This window comes from Alexandromys fortis, unplaced genomic scaffold, assembly GCF_014885135.2.
Source record: "Alexandromys fortis isolate MF-2015 unplaced genomic scaffold, M_Fortis_MF-2015_v1.1 scaffold_209, whole genome shotgun sequence".
NCBI classification, from domain to species: Eukaryota; Metazoa; Chordata; class Mammalia; order Rodentia; family Cricetidae; genus Alexandromys; species Alexandromys fortis.
In genome coordinates this window covers 648,779-665,045 of record NW_026068090.1, presented here as the reverse complement: position 1 = coordinate 665,045, position 16,267 = coordinate 648,779, and the positions used below count along the sequence as shown (strand labels likewise).

The following is a 16,267-nucleotide window of genomic DNA, read 5'->3' as shown; positions in this document are numbered from 1 at the left end:
CAAAGCTACAGAGAAACCCTGTCTCGAAAAAAACAAAAAACAAAAACAAAAACAAACAAACAAAAAAACCCACAGAAACCAAAAAAAAAAAAAAAAATATTTCCTGAGAAAGGCACTGAGAGACACATGATTGCTGGCCTCTCCTTCCCATGAGCAGGAACGTGTGAGCTGGACTGGGTGAGCAGAGAGAGGGAGGAAGGGGACTTTATGATCCATACACTGCCCTTCCTACGCCAGCGTTACTCTGTAAGAAAACACATCTGTCTTACCCTGCAATAAGATAAGCAGGGAGTCCATGTCCACTATGCCTGCATTGAAGAAGTGGAAGCAGGAGGGTCAAAGATTGAAGGGCATCTGGAAGGGCATCTGGCTCAGTGACCAGTTCCAGGTCAGCATGGGTATATGAAACCCTGTTTAAAGCAAACAAACATAGACAGACGGAAAAGGGACAACAGGCCATGCAGCTGCAGCGTTTGCTGTTCCTTCTGAGAGCCACGGTGGGTCGGTGTGACCACCTCTGGGGGTGCCAGAGCTGGTAATGTTCAATTGACACGCCACTTTTCCAGATGAGGAAAAAGAGACAGCAGCTTGCCCAGGTCACCTCCAACATGAAGATTCCAGCCATGATGTCTCTCTTCCTGGTGTCTGTGGGCCTCAGGGATGGACTTCAGGTATGAGCACCCTCCACGGAGCTGCTGGCCTATCTAACCCTGGGAAGAACAGAGGGGAGAATGCCCAGTGCTCCCGGGGAAGCTGGCTGTCCTCCTAGAGACTCCTGAAAACCTAGTCTTGGAGAGCTCGCAGCTGGTGGTCCCCAGTCTCCTTCCTCTCTGGGGGTTCTTTCTGGTTTTCTCAGTAGACAGGCCCTTAGAGCAGGGCAAAGCTGGATGACAGGGTTCCCATTTCCCTAGGGACCACCCTCTCAGTCCTTGGTGCTCTCCTACCCTCAGGTTCAAAGTCACTCCATGACACAACTAGACATCTTTTCTCAAGAAACACCCCTGGACATGGCCCCAGCGTCCTTTGATGACCAATATGTTGGCTGTGCAGCAGACATGATAGCGGCTCTGGCTGACCTCAACCACTCAGAGTTCCAGACCAACAAAGTGTATGCGAATGGTTGGGCTCTGGCCAACACCCAGTGGCAGGAGCGCAGGGCCTGGGAGTCAGCTTGGGACCTCAGCCCAACCATTTTTCCTCCACCACCCCCGGGCTTCAGGGATGAGCACGGAGTGGCGCTCCTGGCCTACACTGCCAACAGCCCCCTGCACAAGGAGTTCAACGCGGCTGTGCGCGAGGCCGGCCGCTCCCGGGCCCACTACCTCCACCACTTCTCCTTCAAGACCCTCCACTTCCTGCTCACCGAGGCCCTGCAGCTGCTCGGGAGCCAGCGATCTCGTGGGTGCCGGCAGGTGTACAGGGGGGTGCATGGCCTGCACTTCCGGCCAGCCGGGCCAGGCGCCACCGTCAGGCTGGGAGGCTTTGCTTCTGCGTCCCTCAAGAACGTTGCCGCCCAGCAATTTGGCGAGGACACCTTCTTTGGTATCTGGACCTGCCTCGGGGCCCCGATTGGGGGTTACTCCTTTTTCCCTGGCGAGGAGGAGGTGCTGATTCCCCCTTTTGAGACTTTCCAGGTGATCAATTCCAGCCGACCTGCCCAAGGTCCCGCACGCATCTATCTTCGCGCTCTGGGCAAACGAAGCACATACAACTGCGAATACATCAAAGGTGAGGAGCCCGCAAGGCCAGTCCTAAAAACGACGGGCTTCCCACATCTGCCAGGAGCTTTGGCAAACCCACACCCCAACTCCCACCCCAGTCAAGGAGTTCATACGTAAATGATAAAAGGCTCAAGCACCAGTGATAACAATGCTCAGCAGGCTGACTCCTAGGCAGCCAAGGGGAACACAGACACTACAGTACGGGTATGGAGGAGAGGAGGCCTGGGCCTTTGAAGGGACGGACAGGTTGTTGTCCCAGCTGGAAGCTGGAAAGGAATTAATCTAGTCACAGTATTGGCACCACGGCATTTGTAGGCAGAGCTAAGTAAAAGGGGAACATGGAGATGGCTCAGCCGCTACAGGAGTTTTGCCCTGCAAGCCTGACTTCTTCAGTTCATTCCCCAGAACCCATCTGAAGATGGAAGGGGAGAACTGGCTCCAAGGGCCGTCTCTGACTTTCACATACCTGGGAAGCACCCCTCCCCCATCTCTCACACACCAATATAAATAAAATTTAAGGGGAAAAAATGAGTAAAAGTCACAGCCTCAGTTTTTAAGAGGCGCGGTTTTACCAGATCGAATGGGAATTATATGCAGTAGCCTGTGCCGGGCAGGGTGGGGAACCAGCAGCCAGAGGATGTGGCGCCGCCTTGTGGTCAGGAGCACATCAGCTGTTCCTCCTCCTTCCAGAGCCATTGTCACACCAGAGGAGGAACAAGGAGACCTGTCCTTAACCCCTGCTGCTTTCTGGACTACTGCCCCTAGCTAAGTGAGACCTCGCTTTCTTGGTTAAGAGGCAGACAGTTGGCCTTCACAGTGATCATGGTGGAAATGGGAGGAGGCCCAGTGTGGCTCAGTTCCTACGTTAAACAGCATCGTGAGCCATGAGGAAGGCAGGCCAAGAACACAAACAGTGCCTCCCTGTCTGGGACAGGGTGAAGGAAAGTGTGTGGTGAGGTCAGAAAGACACCCTGACTTACATGGCTGCCTCCCTTCTGTCCTCAGAGAGTGCTACCTAGAGAGGCCTCCCCAAGGGAGCAGTTACAGAGAATCAAGGTTGGTCATCAGAACTCTGGGGTCCTTTCCGATCAGAGAGCTGCTGAAGCATTGATTCTCCATCCTTTCTTTCAGAAAAGAAGTGCAGATCTGGGCCCTGCAGGTTGGATAGCTCAGGTAAGAGATGCGATGCAGTTGTCTGAGCAGGCTGTCCCAGGGCTGGACCCTCATTTTCCTCTGACAAACCCACCTTGTTACCTAAGAGGGGAGTCACTCGCCCTCACAGAGGGTGTGCACACGTGCATCTGTGCTCTCAGGGGAGGGCCACGGTCAGGCCCCGTTTCAGGAGAGGCGGTTCCCTACTGTTCTCCCTGTTACTGTCCTCAGGGCTCCTTCAGACCGGCTTTCCAAGGTCAAAGCCAACTATTGAAAGCTGTGTGCTGTACTCTAGTTTGGGCTCTGACTTAGCTGTTCTTTCCCTGTGCCTCAGTTTCCTAGTTTGTAGTAAGCAAGAAGGATCAAAAGATACCTGTATCTCTTTCAGCTGTGAATCTTCTCTTGCTGTGCAAGGGTATACTTGGACCACTGCTTTTTTTTTTTAAGTTTATTTATTTATTTATTTATTGTGTATACAATATTCTGTCTGTGTGTATGTCTGCAGGCCATAAGAGAGCACCAGACCTTATTACAGATGGTTGTGAGCCACCATGTGGTTGCTGGGAATTGAACTCAGAACCTTTGGAAGAGCAGGCAATGCTCTTAACTACTGAGCCATCTCTCCAGCCCCCGGACCACTGCTTTTTTTAGGTGGGAATAGGCCACTTTCAAAGAAGAATTAACTGCCCCCCACCTCCTCTCCCATCTTCCCCCCATCCTTCCTACTCCACCCCCAACACTCCCTCCCTTTAGGGTCTGTAACCCGTGGCAGGGAAGTTCCTCAGCCTCTTCCTTCCACTTGCCCTGGTGTCACAGTACCAGGAGTGCCAGGCTCTTGATGCCACGCATCCTCAGCACAGTTCAGTGGCATTGGTACACTTTACTATTAGTTATTTTTCAGAGTGGGCTTCTCTGGCTTGTCTGGAACTGACTTTGTAGACCAGGCTCGCCTGGAACTCTCAGAGATCCACCTGCCTCTGCCTCCTTGGTGCTGGGACTAAAGGCGTGTGCCACCTTGTCCAGTGCTAGTCACTTCTACAGAGGGCAAAAGGTAGCAATCAGTCCTTCGCCACACAGCTAGTGAGGAATCATGACTGTAGCCTGGCTGCAGAACTGTGAACTGCTCCCCATGACGGTCCCTAGCCTCTGCCACATAGCCGTCTACCCTCATGTCATAAAGTGAGGCCAGAGACACTTAACCAGAAGCTGGGTCTCCAATTTCAAACCAGACCTTGTTTAGTTTTTGAGACAGGGGAATTTGCTTTGTAGCCCAGGTTGTCCTAGAACTCATGTGTGGTTCAGGCTGGCCTCAAATGGGCTCAGCCTCCTAAGTCCTTAGCTCTTGCCTTAGCCTCCTGAGTGCTAGAATGCCGGCCAAGCAGACCACCGTGTCTCTTGTGGGCCTCTGCACTCAGATGGTCGTCATCCGAGGCACTGGAGAAGTTTAGACATTTTGTCTCCACATTTCTACCCACATTTCTGACGAGGGCATGGATGGGGAGCCAGATTCAACGCTGATGAGAGCCCACAAGTGTTATACAGTAAATGTACAGCTGACAGATCTGCTGGACTAATCCACGGGAGTATACGCTTCATTCGGAGAACCCGACTCACAAAGCTTTGGGAACGCCTGTCCTTTGGATAGTCACTGTCGATTCTGCAGAAATCTTCTGAAATTGTGATGTTTCTCCCTTCTATTACGGGATTCACCCCAGAATATCTCAGCAGTGTATAAATTACTCTTTAGTTTTGTTTTTGTTTTAAATTTATTTATTATGTATACAGTGTTCTGTCTGCATGTATGTCTGCAGGCTAGAAGAGGGCACCAGCTCTCATTACAGATGGTTGTGAGTCACCATGTGGTTGCTGGGGATTGAACTCAGAACCTCTGGAAGAGCAGGCAGTGCTCTTAATCACTGAGCCATCCCATAAACCACTCTTTAAACCTGACTTTTTGTGTACTGGCAACTGTATGTCTTTTCCCACACTATGGGGCCCTGGGGTGAGAGCCTTCACTCTCTCAAACCTTTGTTCAAATAGTAAAGTCTACATAAAGCTAGACCCCACAATTGTCCTTATCGACAGAACTCACTTACAAGAAAGGAGCCCTGAGCAGGAGGCACTAAGCAGAGAGACAAAGTCTGCCCTTAGTCATAAACAGGTCTGGGTGGCCCTGGATTCTCTAGCAGCAGACTCAGGAAGGTGTAATCTCCCGGCCTTTTGCTCTAACCTAACAAGTTATTAATATTCTTTATCTACCCTTCACCTTGGTTTCAAGTAACATAAGATCATAGCCCAGGAAATTAATTGTTTATTATTCTAACCCTAGAGATACAGGAAAAAGGCTTGAGTTGCTGGATCAGCCTCAGAGAAAGAAATTAATTCTCACCTGGGTGATGGCAAGCACTCTGCTGGAGCTGGAAGCCGAATTTCCAAAGAAATTCTCTTTAACTCAGCTAGCTAGACCTGAAGCAAATCAAGCACTCTTTGCTTTTGTCCCAGGCCCACAGGTTACTATAGTTACCACCACTGTGTTCCCAGACACCAGGGAAGGAAGCTAGTGTTCCAAAGGTGTAACAGCACTGTTACATTTTCTACAATTATTGGTCACAAACTTCTAGCTTAACTATTTACATTTAAGAAATATAGTTGGGGGCTGGAGAGATGGCTCAGTGGGTAAGAGCACTGTCTGCTCTTCTAGAGGTCCTGAGTTCAATTCCCAGCAACCACATGGTGGCTCCAAACCATCTGTAAAGAGATCTGGCGCCCTCCTCTGGTGTGTGGGTATAAATGGAGGCAGAAAGTTGTATACATAATAAATAAATCTTTAAAAAAAAAAAGAAGAAGAAGAAGAAGAAGAAGAAATATAGTTGGGGCCGGGCGGTGGTGGCGCACGCCTTTTATCCCAGCACTCGGGAGGCAGAGGCAGGTGGATCTCTGTGAGTTTGAGGCCAACCTGATCTACAGAGCGAGTTCCAGGCTCTAAAGCTACAGAGAAACCCTGTCTCAAAAAACAAAAACAAACAAAAGAAATATAGTCAGTGCATGAAAACTTCTTTTTAGAATTTTGTATTGATTTTTTTTGTTTTGTTTTTTCAAGACAGGGTTTCTCTGTAGCTTTGGAACCTGTCCTGGAACTAGCTTTTGTAGACCAGGCTGGCCTAGAACTCACAGGGATCCACCTGCCTCTGCCTCCCGAGTGCTGGGATTAAAGGTTTGTGCCACCACCATCTGGCTTTGTATTGATTCTTGATCAATCATCCCAGCATCAGCTGGAGAGCTTTGCAGCCACGCCCCCTCTGAGGCCCAAGGCATCTCCTTGCCAGGTCCATCTGGTTGTTGTGATGTGGTGAAATGCATGCTTGTTAACTGTCTGTGTATAAACTGGAAAGCATGTAGGATGCAGAACAGCGAGCAACAGCAAGAAGCATCAGGAGAGCGCTGAAGAGAGCATGGGGAGGATGAGGCATGATGAAAAGACTTGGGGGAGCTCATTTATTTACCCTCAGATAGCTTCAGCTAGTTTCCGCCAGCTATAGCAATCCTTCTGAACCCTGAGGGGTTCCAACATGAACCTTGATGCAATATCACCAGATCTCTCTCAGATCTCTGTCTCGAGGCTCTTCCGCAGTGACAGCAAGTGGCAGGGGCTAGAGCCAGCTGTGGCCCTCACTGGTCTCTCACCCCCTGCCTCTGGCTGCTTTCCAGCTCGCTCTGCCAGACTCCCTGCCTCTCATCAGCCCTCGCACTGTTCCTAACCTCTCTTCTCCTCCCTTAGCTCCAGGCTCCATCTCTGCCTCCTGTTCTCTCCTGCTGCTGCTCTTATTCCTTGTGCTGAGGGACCATCCATAGAACCCAGGCCTCCTGTGACGTACCAGATGTTGACCGGCCCTGCCTGTGCACTTTACCTGATCAGGATCATGGTGAATCAGTCTCTGCAGGGAAGCCTGGGCCTTCTGTGGCAATAACCTTCCAGATGCATTGGCGGTGGAGACACAGAAGAGGATTTGCTCCTACAACCTTGCTCAGGCGGTAGGAGCAGGATGGACTGAGGTCAGAAGACTCTAGGGTAGGATAGGCAGAGACTCATTTGGAACCTGAAGACATCAACTCCTTGTTGGTGATGATGGGGGAGAATACCTGGCCATGGGCCATGCAGGGGTCACTTAAATGTCCCTCATGTCTACCTGGAAAGTTCTTGTTCACCCTCCTGCTAGGTTAGAGTACCGGCCTTTCTATTCTATTTTTGCTGGCCCCTGAGTATTCCCAGGTCAGGCTGTGAGCTACCTTTTCTTTTCTTTTCTTTCTTTCTTTCTTTTTTTTTTTTTTTTTTTTTTTTTTTTTTTTTTTTTTTTTTTTTTTGAGACAGGGTTTCTCTGTGGCTTTGGAGCCTGTCCTGGAACTAGCTCTTATAGACCAGGCTGGCCTCGAACTCACAGAGATCCGCCTGCCTCGGCCTCCCGAGTGCTGGGATTAAAAGTGTGTACCACCACCACCCGGCCTCAGGCTGTGAGTTTCTTATGGGTAAGGTCTGGGAAGAAGACACAAAAAAAGTGCCAGAAGCTGTGTGAAGGTAAGAAAGCAACCAATCCTGTGAGTGGAGACACCTGCACTCCACCTACCTGGGCTACTGATGAGCTCTCTAAACGTCACTGGTGAGAACAGGTGGCTGTGGCTAACTATAAGGAGGGGCAGCAGGGGAATGACAGAGAAAGTTTTAGGCCCTCTCTCAGGGTCCTGTGAAATCCTAATCACTTTTTTTTTTTTTTTTTGCTACTGTTGTTACCAGAAAAGTAATTTCTTGGCTAGCAAGATGGTTGAGCAAGTAAGGGTGCTTGTTACTAAAGCTGACAACTTGAGTTTGAACCCTGGGTCCCATATGGCAGAGGGAGAGAACCAACTACCCACATTGTTCTCTGACCTCCACAAATGTACCCTGGTGCAAGAGCAAACACACACACAAATATGATTTTTAAAAAAGATATAATTTTTGCATTGATCTGTGTGTCCTAAGATTTCTATCTATAAAGACAAACCTGGACCCCCAACTTCTGGATGTGGCCCCAAGGAGAAGACGAGACACGGAGGAGGTGCTGGGCACACTCTCATTTATTATGGATTGAAGCTCTGGAATAAAAGTTTATATTGCCTTCCCTTGCGGACACCAGACCATGAATTTCTACCCCCTAGAGCCTTCGCAGAGATGAGCAGGGTGAGCATCTGCAGCTGCTAAGGATGGCATGCGCATGTGTGCCTTTGTCCCTTAGCAAGTAGTCTACACTCTAGCCGGGAGTGGTAGCACGTGCCAGCAAGTGCCTTTGGAGAGTGAATCCAAGGCCAGCCTGGGCTACATAGCAAGCTTCAGGCCAGCAGGAGGTACCTAGTGGTACTCTGTCTCAACAAAATAAAAATAACCCGAATTTGCCCTGCTAACAGCTATAATTCCAAGTGTGGACATGGGTGGTTATTTATTTCTTAGACAAAGTTTTCTCAAGCTCAGGTTGCCCTTGAATTCATGGAAATCCTCCTGTCTCAGCCTCTATGTGCTGGGATTACAGGGGTACACCATCTTGCTCAGCTGACATTGAATCTTATTTCCAAGTCTGCTCTTTGACCTGAATCATATTGGAGGGAAGGGAGAAAGAGACTTTGGATCCCCTCAGTGAGGGCACACAGGTCAGAAGTGCTGGTCCTGAGAGGTGGTCCTGACTTTGAGCGGCACTCTGAGTACCAACAACCACCCAGGTTTTGTCATTCCTATCTGGTGGTGTTGAGGTGACCAAGCTCCCTAAGATCCAGTTCCTGGCCCTCACAGGGCTTGGACCAGAACCAGGAGGCTCATGACCAGAGCCATGCAGAAGAAGATGCCTAGGAAAAAGCGGTCCATCACCCGAGCCAGGCGCTTCCAGTCTTCGTGGCAGCGCTGGGCAGCCCGGTGGCTGCGGAAGGTGCTGGCAATGGAAGCCACATGATGCAGAAGGGCTTCCTGATGGCACAGACACCATGGCTCATTACAAGGGCCTGCTGGGAGACCTTCTGGAGGCTGGGGGCTGGGGGCTGACCGCAGTGACTTGGACTGCCTGCAAGGCTCCCCTCGTTCCCGCACACACAGGCCTCTGGCCAGGTGTCCCAGCAGGAGAATCCGAGCCCAGGCAGGCACTGGGTGTGCACTAGGGCCACAGTAATGCAGATTCATGATGAGGATGGTGAGGGCTGTGGAGAATGTGACCATGGTCATGGTGGCCATGTAGTACTTCCCTGTGGGGCAGAGAACGTTGTGAGCCACGAAGAGGAGGTGAACTCTGTTGAGCTTTCCAGCTGCCTCATCATAAAGAGAAAGAAGGCCAGCATCTGGCCTTCAAACCCAAAGAGGGGAAAGATGTAGATAAGAGTTAAGTTCTCCCCATGTCTCATATCTACTAGGGTTCTGAAGCTATCTGCTACCTAATTATTTCCCTGTTGCAGGGTCAGATTATGGTTGTAAACTGAACAGATACTGATCCTTTCCGTACACCTGGAATAACCTATTGGTTACTCATGGGTTCATAGTGATGCTCCTGCGAGTGAAAAATGTCACGTGCACAGGAGCATGCCAGGCACACAGCTATCACTCGCCACAGTTTACAATGACACTGGGGGCGAGTTCTTCCACCGTCAAGGCTCCCTCGCGCCCCTAGCGGCGAGGGGTGTTCTCTCAGACAGGTCTACTCTTGCTCCCTCTCTGTCCCTGCAAGCTGTCACTCTGCTGACCCAGTGTCCATTCCCCAACGCTGTCAGGCTCACCGATGAGTGGAACGCTCTCCGCGGGAGGCATGCTCTCAGCCAGGATCAGCTGGAAGACGGTGAGCGCCAGGAGCACGGTGACGCCCAGAGACACCTTTTCCCCGGAGTCAGCAGGCAGGTGGAAGGCCAGTGGCGCCAGCAGGGAGATGAACACACAGGGCAGCAGCAGGTTGCACACGTAGGCAGCAGCTCGGCGGCGCAGCAGCAGAGTGAAGGTCACATCCGGGTAGGGCTCGGAGCAGCAGCCGTAGGTGAGCACGCGCCTGCGCGCCGGCATGCCCAGCACGTGCCACTCAACGTTCTCCACGAAGTCGGCCAGGCTGGCAGACGCGCCTCGGGGTCGCACGTCCAGCTGGTGCCCGCCGTGAGTCCATGAGCCGAAGGTCAGGCCGCAGCGCTGAGCGTCGAACGGGAAGGCAGACACATCCACACGGCACGAGCTGCGTGTGATGGCCGGTGCGTCCCAGCGCACCGCGCCGTTATGCCGCACAACCACGTTGGTGCTGGCCGAAGCTGGTGGCTGCGTGTCTGCCCTGTGGAGAGGCAGGACAGGAGTCACCGGGGCCCAAGAACTATTGTCGCTAGTTGGGCTTTAGTGGTCAGGGCAGCACGGTGGAGTGAGCCTCATCAGGCTCACTTCAATCTTTGAAGGTCTAGAGGAGGCAGCAACCAAGGGCTTGGAAAGGCCGGAAGCAGAGTATAAAAAGTCTCTGCAAAACCCAGAGGTGGACCTGAGCCTCAATCTGGCCTAGGGAGTCATCTGTAAAACTCATAAGAGGGACCCAGAAAAATGCACAATGCTATGTATTGACTGGGAAATGCAAAACATCTAAAGATGGAATAAAGGAGTAACCCTAGGACGAGGCCGTTCGCCAGTGAGGTCTCCCGCGGTCACTGAACCTGGAAGGGTGGAGTTGCCACAGAGAAGCACTTGGACCCAAGACAGTTCTCTTTGAGAACTACAACTGGCTTGGATCACATAGTAGATTCCTTACAGACACCCAGCTTGAGTTGGCAGAGATGACTGAAAGTGCCATGGAGTGGCAAAGAGCTCCTTAGAGGGTCCCTTAGGGGCAAGTTTCCAAGGCATCTTAGAAACTCTATTAGGTGTTCGGGGAAGAGAGTCAGTGCTTGAGGGGCAGGGCAGACAGGAGGCAATACTTGTTATAGAGAACGATGTCTGGTCGCCACACTAGGCTGCTGGGAATGCGGATTGCATCCAAGTCACCATAGGCTTTGGGGTCCCAGTGCAGATAGGCATCTGTCCACTCCTGCCGGATCCACAGGTACAAAGTCAGCACTTGGTTCCGCTCATCCTAGCAGGGCAGGCAATGGATGTGCATATATATATACACACATATATACATATATATGTGTATATATATGCCTACTTCATGCACACTCACAGATCTGTCAGTACCCACAAACCCAGCTTGCTCCAATAGCCCGATTCCCTTCCAGGCTTGAACTTGTGTGCTTATGGTGGGCTCTTAAGTCTCCATTTCATCGGTTAATCTATCAGATAATTCCTGCTTGGGGAGGGGGAGTTGAGTAAATTCCAGTGTGTAAAGTCTTGGGCCACCAATGGTACACAGGAATGAATGGCTATTATCATTATTAGCACATAGGGAAAGGATAAGCAGGAGACGGCCCTTCCTTTGATCCACAGGCATCCCACAGCTTTACCCCACCACATTATACCATATCGATGATCTGAGACAGTGTCACCTCCAGGGTCACGTTTAGAGTCTGGTCCGTGTCTGCCACAGGTCTCAGGGCACTGGTATAGTTGGCAAACAGGTCACGGAACAGCTTGTGAGCCAGTCTCCCCTCAGCTCCCAGGCACTCTGGAGGATGAATGAGGATTGTCCACCTTTGTAGTTCAGGGGCCTCTGTTTCCACTCTCCACCCCTAGCTGGAGTCTTAGCGCCTGATTCCATGGCCTCACAAGTTTTCGGTGACATGTGTGTGTGTGTGTGTGTGTGTTGCTCAGATGGGCATAGAATTCAAAGGAGGGGACTGGATGTCTGGTTGCTACTTCTACCCAATTCTCTCGAGACGGCAGCTCTCTCACTGAACTTGCGACTTGCCGTTTTTCAGCAATTCTCCTGACTCAGGTCTCTCCAGCACTGGGGTTACAAGTGTTTGTGCCACACCCGGCTTTTTACATGGCTGCTGCCCACTACCAACACCCCATCTCATCAGGCAAGTCTCCTTTCTTTTCAGCACCCCCTCCTCGAATTCCCCAGATAGCTTGTTCTTAGCAGACACTGAAGAGGAAGGTGGAGACGGGGAGGTTTGGGGTGGACAGGACGGGCAGCAGGGTCAGAAGAGAGCTGGTTCATACCTGCAGGGAGAAAGAGAAGGAGCAGAAATCCCAGGCCAAGATGGTGGCTCTTGGTCCCCATGGCCTTACCACAGTCAGAGGGTGGCAGGTTTTCAGGACAGATGTAGGACAGCGGGTCCAGCTGGCAGGGACGATGTGTACAGTACCTGGAAACCAGAGATCGAGATCTTGCTTCCAGCCTCCTATTTGTACTTGCCCTTAAGTCTAGACCTGGGCCCTGGCACCTGCCGGTTTTCCTCTGTTGTTCCCAGCCTCTCTGGCCTCAGCTTCTGCCCGTCTGTGTGCCCAGTGACTTCTATTACCTCCGTCTCAATTTGCTTCTTCCTCTGTAATGATCTTGGCCTCTGCCTTTGGACTTTCTTTCCACTCTCTTTTCTTCTCCTTTTACAGCCCCCCCCCTCCACTCCCTGCATCCATTCCCCGTACCTGGCCTCTGAGGGAGCAAGCCTGCTGCTTTCAGAACAGGGCCAAGCACTCTATCAGCACTAAGGGGTCTGAGGCACAGGGGAGTAGCCCTTCTTCCATGGACAGTTTTATTAGCTTAATTGCAGGGCTGGCACAGCAGTGCCCATGGGAACAGAGCAACTGAAACTGACACCCGAGGGTGCTGGGCCCTAAATTATTCAAATTCTGTGCATCAGCATGAGGGCTCATCCTGGGGGCTGGGAAGTTTAGAGATATTAGGATCTGAAGGTGCATAGCTTTAGGCCTTTAGAGGTATGTGTGCTGGGGCCTGTGGGTGAGAACCGCGCATTGCAGTGCAGCTACAGTCATTGAGGTCTGGAGGCTCCCCGTAGCCCAGCAGCTTTCCTACTGGTGAGCGACTCTGCTGTTCTGTGCCGGGTAAACTCTCCCTCCCCATGGGAGTGGTGCTGAGTCTTACACCACTCCAGATGGCCCTGTGCAGCAGAAATGCAGTGCACACCATTTTCACAGGCCCTCAGTCACGCCAGGTGGATACTGTCTTCCCATGCCTAACACTGTGGGCAGGTAGGAGGGGCTGGTTACAGTTAGGGTTAGGGGTTAAGGCTGAGGGTAAGAGTAACAATTACAGGCATCACAATCCCAGACTCCAAACTCTACTACAGAGCTACAGTGCTGAAAACAGCCTGGTATTGGCATAAGAACAGACAGGAGGACCAATGGAACTGAATAGAAGACCCAGATATCAATCCACACATCTTCGAACACCTAATATTTGATAAAGAAGCAAAAAATATCAAATGGAAAAAAGAAAGCATATTTAACAAATGGTGCTGGCATAACTGGATATCAACATGTAGAAGAATGAAAATAGACCCATATCTATCACCATGCACAAAACTCAAGTCCAAATGGATCAAAGACCTCAACATAAAGCCAGCCACACTGAACCTTACAGAAGAGAAAGTGGGAAGTACACTTCAACGCATTGGCACAGGGAACCACTTCCTAAATATAACCCAACAGCAAGGACACTGAGAGAAACAATAAATGGGACCTCCTGAAACTGAAAAGCTTCTGTAAAGCAAAGGACATGGTCAACAAAACAAAACAACAGCCCACAGAATGGGAAAAGATCTTCACTAACCCCACATCAGACAGAGGTCTGATCTCCAAAATATACAAAGAACTCAAGTAATTGGACACCAAAAGATCACATAATCCAATAAAAAATGGAGTACAGATCTAAACAGAGAACTCTCAACAGAGGAATCTAAAACGGCTGAAAGACACTTAATGAAATGTTCAACATCCTTAGTCATCAGAGAAATGCAAATCAAAACAACTCTGAAATTCCATCTTACACCTGAAAGAATGGCCAAGATCAAAAACACTGATGACAACTTATGCTGGAGAGGTTGTGGGGAAAAGGGAATAATTCTGCATTGCTGGTAGGTACAGCCCCTTCAGTTGTCAGTGTGGCGATTTCTCAGAAAATTAGGAAACAACCTTCCTCAAGACCTAGTAATACCACTTTTGGGTATATATCCAAAGGATGCTCAATCATGCCACAAGGACATGTGCTCAACTATGTTCATAGAAGCTTTGTTTGTCATAGCCAGAACCTGGAAACAACCTAAATGTACTTTAACTGAAGAATGGATAAGGAAAATGTGGCACATTTACACAATGGAGTACTACACAGCAGAAAGAAATAACATCTTGAATTTTGCAGGAAAATGGATGGAACTAGAAAACACTGTTTTGAGTGAGGTAACCCAGACACAGAAAGACAATTATCACATGTACTCACTCATAAGTGGTTTTTTAAAAATAAAGAAAGCCAGCCTACAAACCACAATCCCAGAGTACTTAGACAACAATGAGGACACTAAGAGAGACTTACATAGATCTAATCTACATGGGAAGTAGAAAGTAGAAAAAGACAAGATCTCCTGAGTAAATTAGGAGCATGGAGACCTTGGGAGAGGGTTTAAGGGAGGAGGGGAGAGGCGGGGGGGGGGGGAGCAGAGAAAAATGTAGAACTCAATAAATATCAATTAAAAAATAATAAAAAAAAAGTCAATAGTCCATCCGTCCAGAGAAGATACAGCAGCGCCAAGGCCAGTGGGAGCTGGGCCATTCCTATGGCATTGCCTTGCTCTTTCTTGTGTGTGAACTCATGGTCAAAAATAGTGACTTGGCAGCCAGAGGTGGTGGTAGTTCATGCCTGTCATTGCAACACTCTAGTAGCTGAGGCACTGGGATTACTGTGAATTTGGGTGCTACACATTAAGACTTCATTTCAAAAAGAGAAAAAAATTACTCAAATTGATCCATCACTTTTAACCTTAACCAGCAGGAAAAAGCAGGCATTCTGAAGGACACTTCTGGTAAGTCCTCACACAGTGCAAAACTAGGTGCAAAGGAGGATGGGAGCCACAGTCTTCTGTAAAGAGGAGAACTACACATTTTAGCAGCACACACACACACACACACACACACACACACACACACACGGCCACCATTTTTTCCTTGAACCCCCTACCTCTCATCACCACCTCTTGAGTGCCTAAATTACTGGTTTATGGCACTTTGCCCAGAATCCCACCATTTTCCTGTCTAGTAAGCCATGAGAGATGATAAGCAAGAATGCATTTCACATCATAATTCTGTCCTTAGGATGGACATCAATTTACAGAGACACATGGCAGAGAGGCATGACTATCAAGGAACAGAAACAGAACAAGTCATTATGACTTTGTCTTTAGTAGTTAGAAAACTTGGCTCTCACTACAACATAAAAGCTTTGTTTTGTTTTGTCCAGATGAGGCTCACAATGTAGCCCTGGCCTAGATCTCGTGTTGTGCATCTGTACTTCCTGGTTGTCTTCAGATAACCGGAAACAGTTCGGAAGAAGAGCATAGGACCTAATTACTATGCCCTTTCTGCCGTTTCCTGTTGCAAAACTTCTTGACTTCCTTTGCCAAGTGGTCAGTTTATACTGGCAACAGCTGGCTGACTGCTGTAATTGAGCTATATTGTATAACTTTTGTTCATTAAGTTTTAAATGAGATCACAACAAAAAAACCTCTCTGAACTGTGAAGAACACACTACCTGTTAATATGCTTTTGCTTCTACACTTGAGTCGCAATGTGACCGAGTAATGACTGTACCGTCAAAAAGGCACACACTGGGGGCTAGAGCGATGGCTCAGTGGGTAAGAGTATTGGCTACTCTTCCACAGGACCTGGGTTCAGTTCTCAGCATCCATGTGACAGCTCACAACTGTTACTCAAATTCCAGTAGACCTGACAAAAAACAACAAAAAACTCACTAAAAAAAAGGCATATGCTCATCCACTTCAGAATCCTGTGTATCAGAAGATGATGTTGAACTTTTCTGCTTCAACCCCCCAAATATTCAAATTTCAAGTACATGCTTATCAGTTTGTGCTGGCCCCAAGTCTTAAAGTAGGCGAGGATGATCTTGAACTCTGGACTCTCCTGCTTCCACCTTCCAAGTGTTGGGGTACAGACTTATATCATCAGGCTGTTTCTGCAGGGCTGGGAACTGAACCTTGAGCTTCATGCATGTTAGGCAAGGACTGAACTATAACCCAGCCTTCCTTTTTAGTTTTGTTTTTTGGTTTTTCGAGACAGGGTTTGTCTGTAGCTTTGCTGCCTGTCCTGGAACTAGCTCTTGTAGACCAGGCTGGCCTCGAACTCCCAGAGATCCGCCTGTCTTTGCCTCCCTAGTGCTGGAATTAAAGGCATGCGCGTGCGCCACCACCTCCCGGCTCAGCCTTCCTTTTTTTTTTTTTTTAAATATTTATTTATT

The 16,267-nt window shown here is 49.5% G+C and overlaps 2 protein-coding genes across 11 annotated transcripts; one reads left to right on the top strand and one right to left on the bottom strand.

Moving 5' to 3' along the window:
* Positions 1–382: 382 nt before the first annotated feature.
* Art1 (ADP-ribosyltransferase 1) lies at positions 383–9,737 on the top strand. Of its 10 annotated transcripts, none has more exons than XM_050122564.1 (6): positions 383–497; positions 567–671; positions 951–1,542; positions 1,635–1,728; positions 2,853–2,894; positions 9,651–9,737. In XM_050122564.1, the coding sequence occupies exons 1-5, from the start codon at positions 459–461 to the stop codon at positions 2,887–2,889; spliced, it is 867 nt and encodes a 288-aa protein (XP_049978521.1). In that variant the 5' UTR covers positions 383–458; the 3' UTR covers positions 2,890–2,894; positions 9,651–9,737. The 10 variants fall into 10 exon arrangements, with proteins under 10 accessions (XP_049978521.1, XP_049978522.1, XP_049978520.1 ...); XM_050122565.1 differs by lacking the exon at positions 9,651–9,737 and adding an exon at positions 5,978–6,077; XM_050122563.1 differs by lacking the exon at positions 9,651–9,737 and adding an exon at positions 5,974–6,076.
* Chrna10 (cholinergic receptor nicotinic alpha 10 subunit) lies at positions 7,362–14,314 on the bottom strand. Its single transcript, XM_050122588.1, has 5 exons — positions 12,004–14,314; positions 11,358–11,503; positions 10,818–10,972; positions 9,657–10,189; positions 7,362–9,131 (listed from the first exon to the last, which is right to left on the bottom strand). The coding sequence occupies exons 1-5, from the start codon at positions 12,062–12,064 to the stop codon at positions 8,683–8,685; spliced, it is 1,344 nt and encodes a 447-aa protein (XP_049978545.1). The 5' UTR covers positions 12,065–14,314; the 3' UTR covers positions 7,362–8,682.
* Between the last annotated feature and the right edge of the window lie 1,953 nt (positions 14,315–16,267).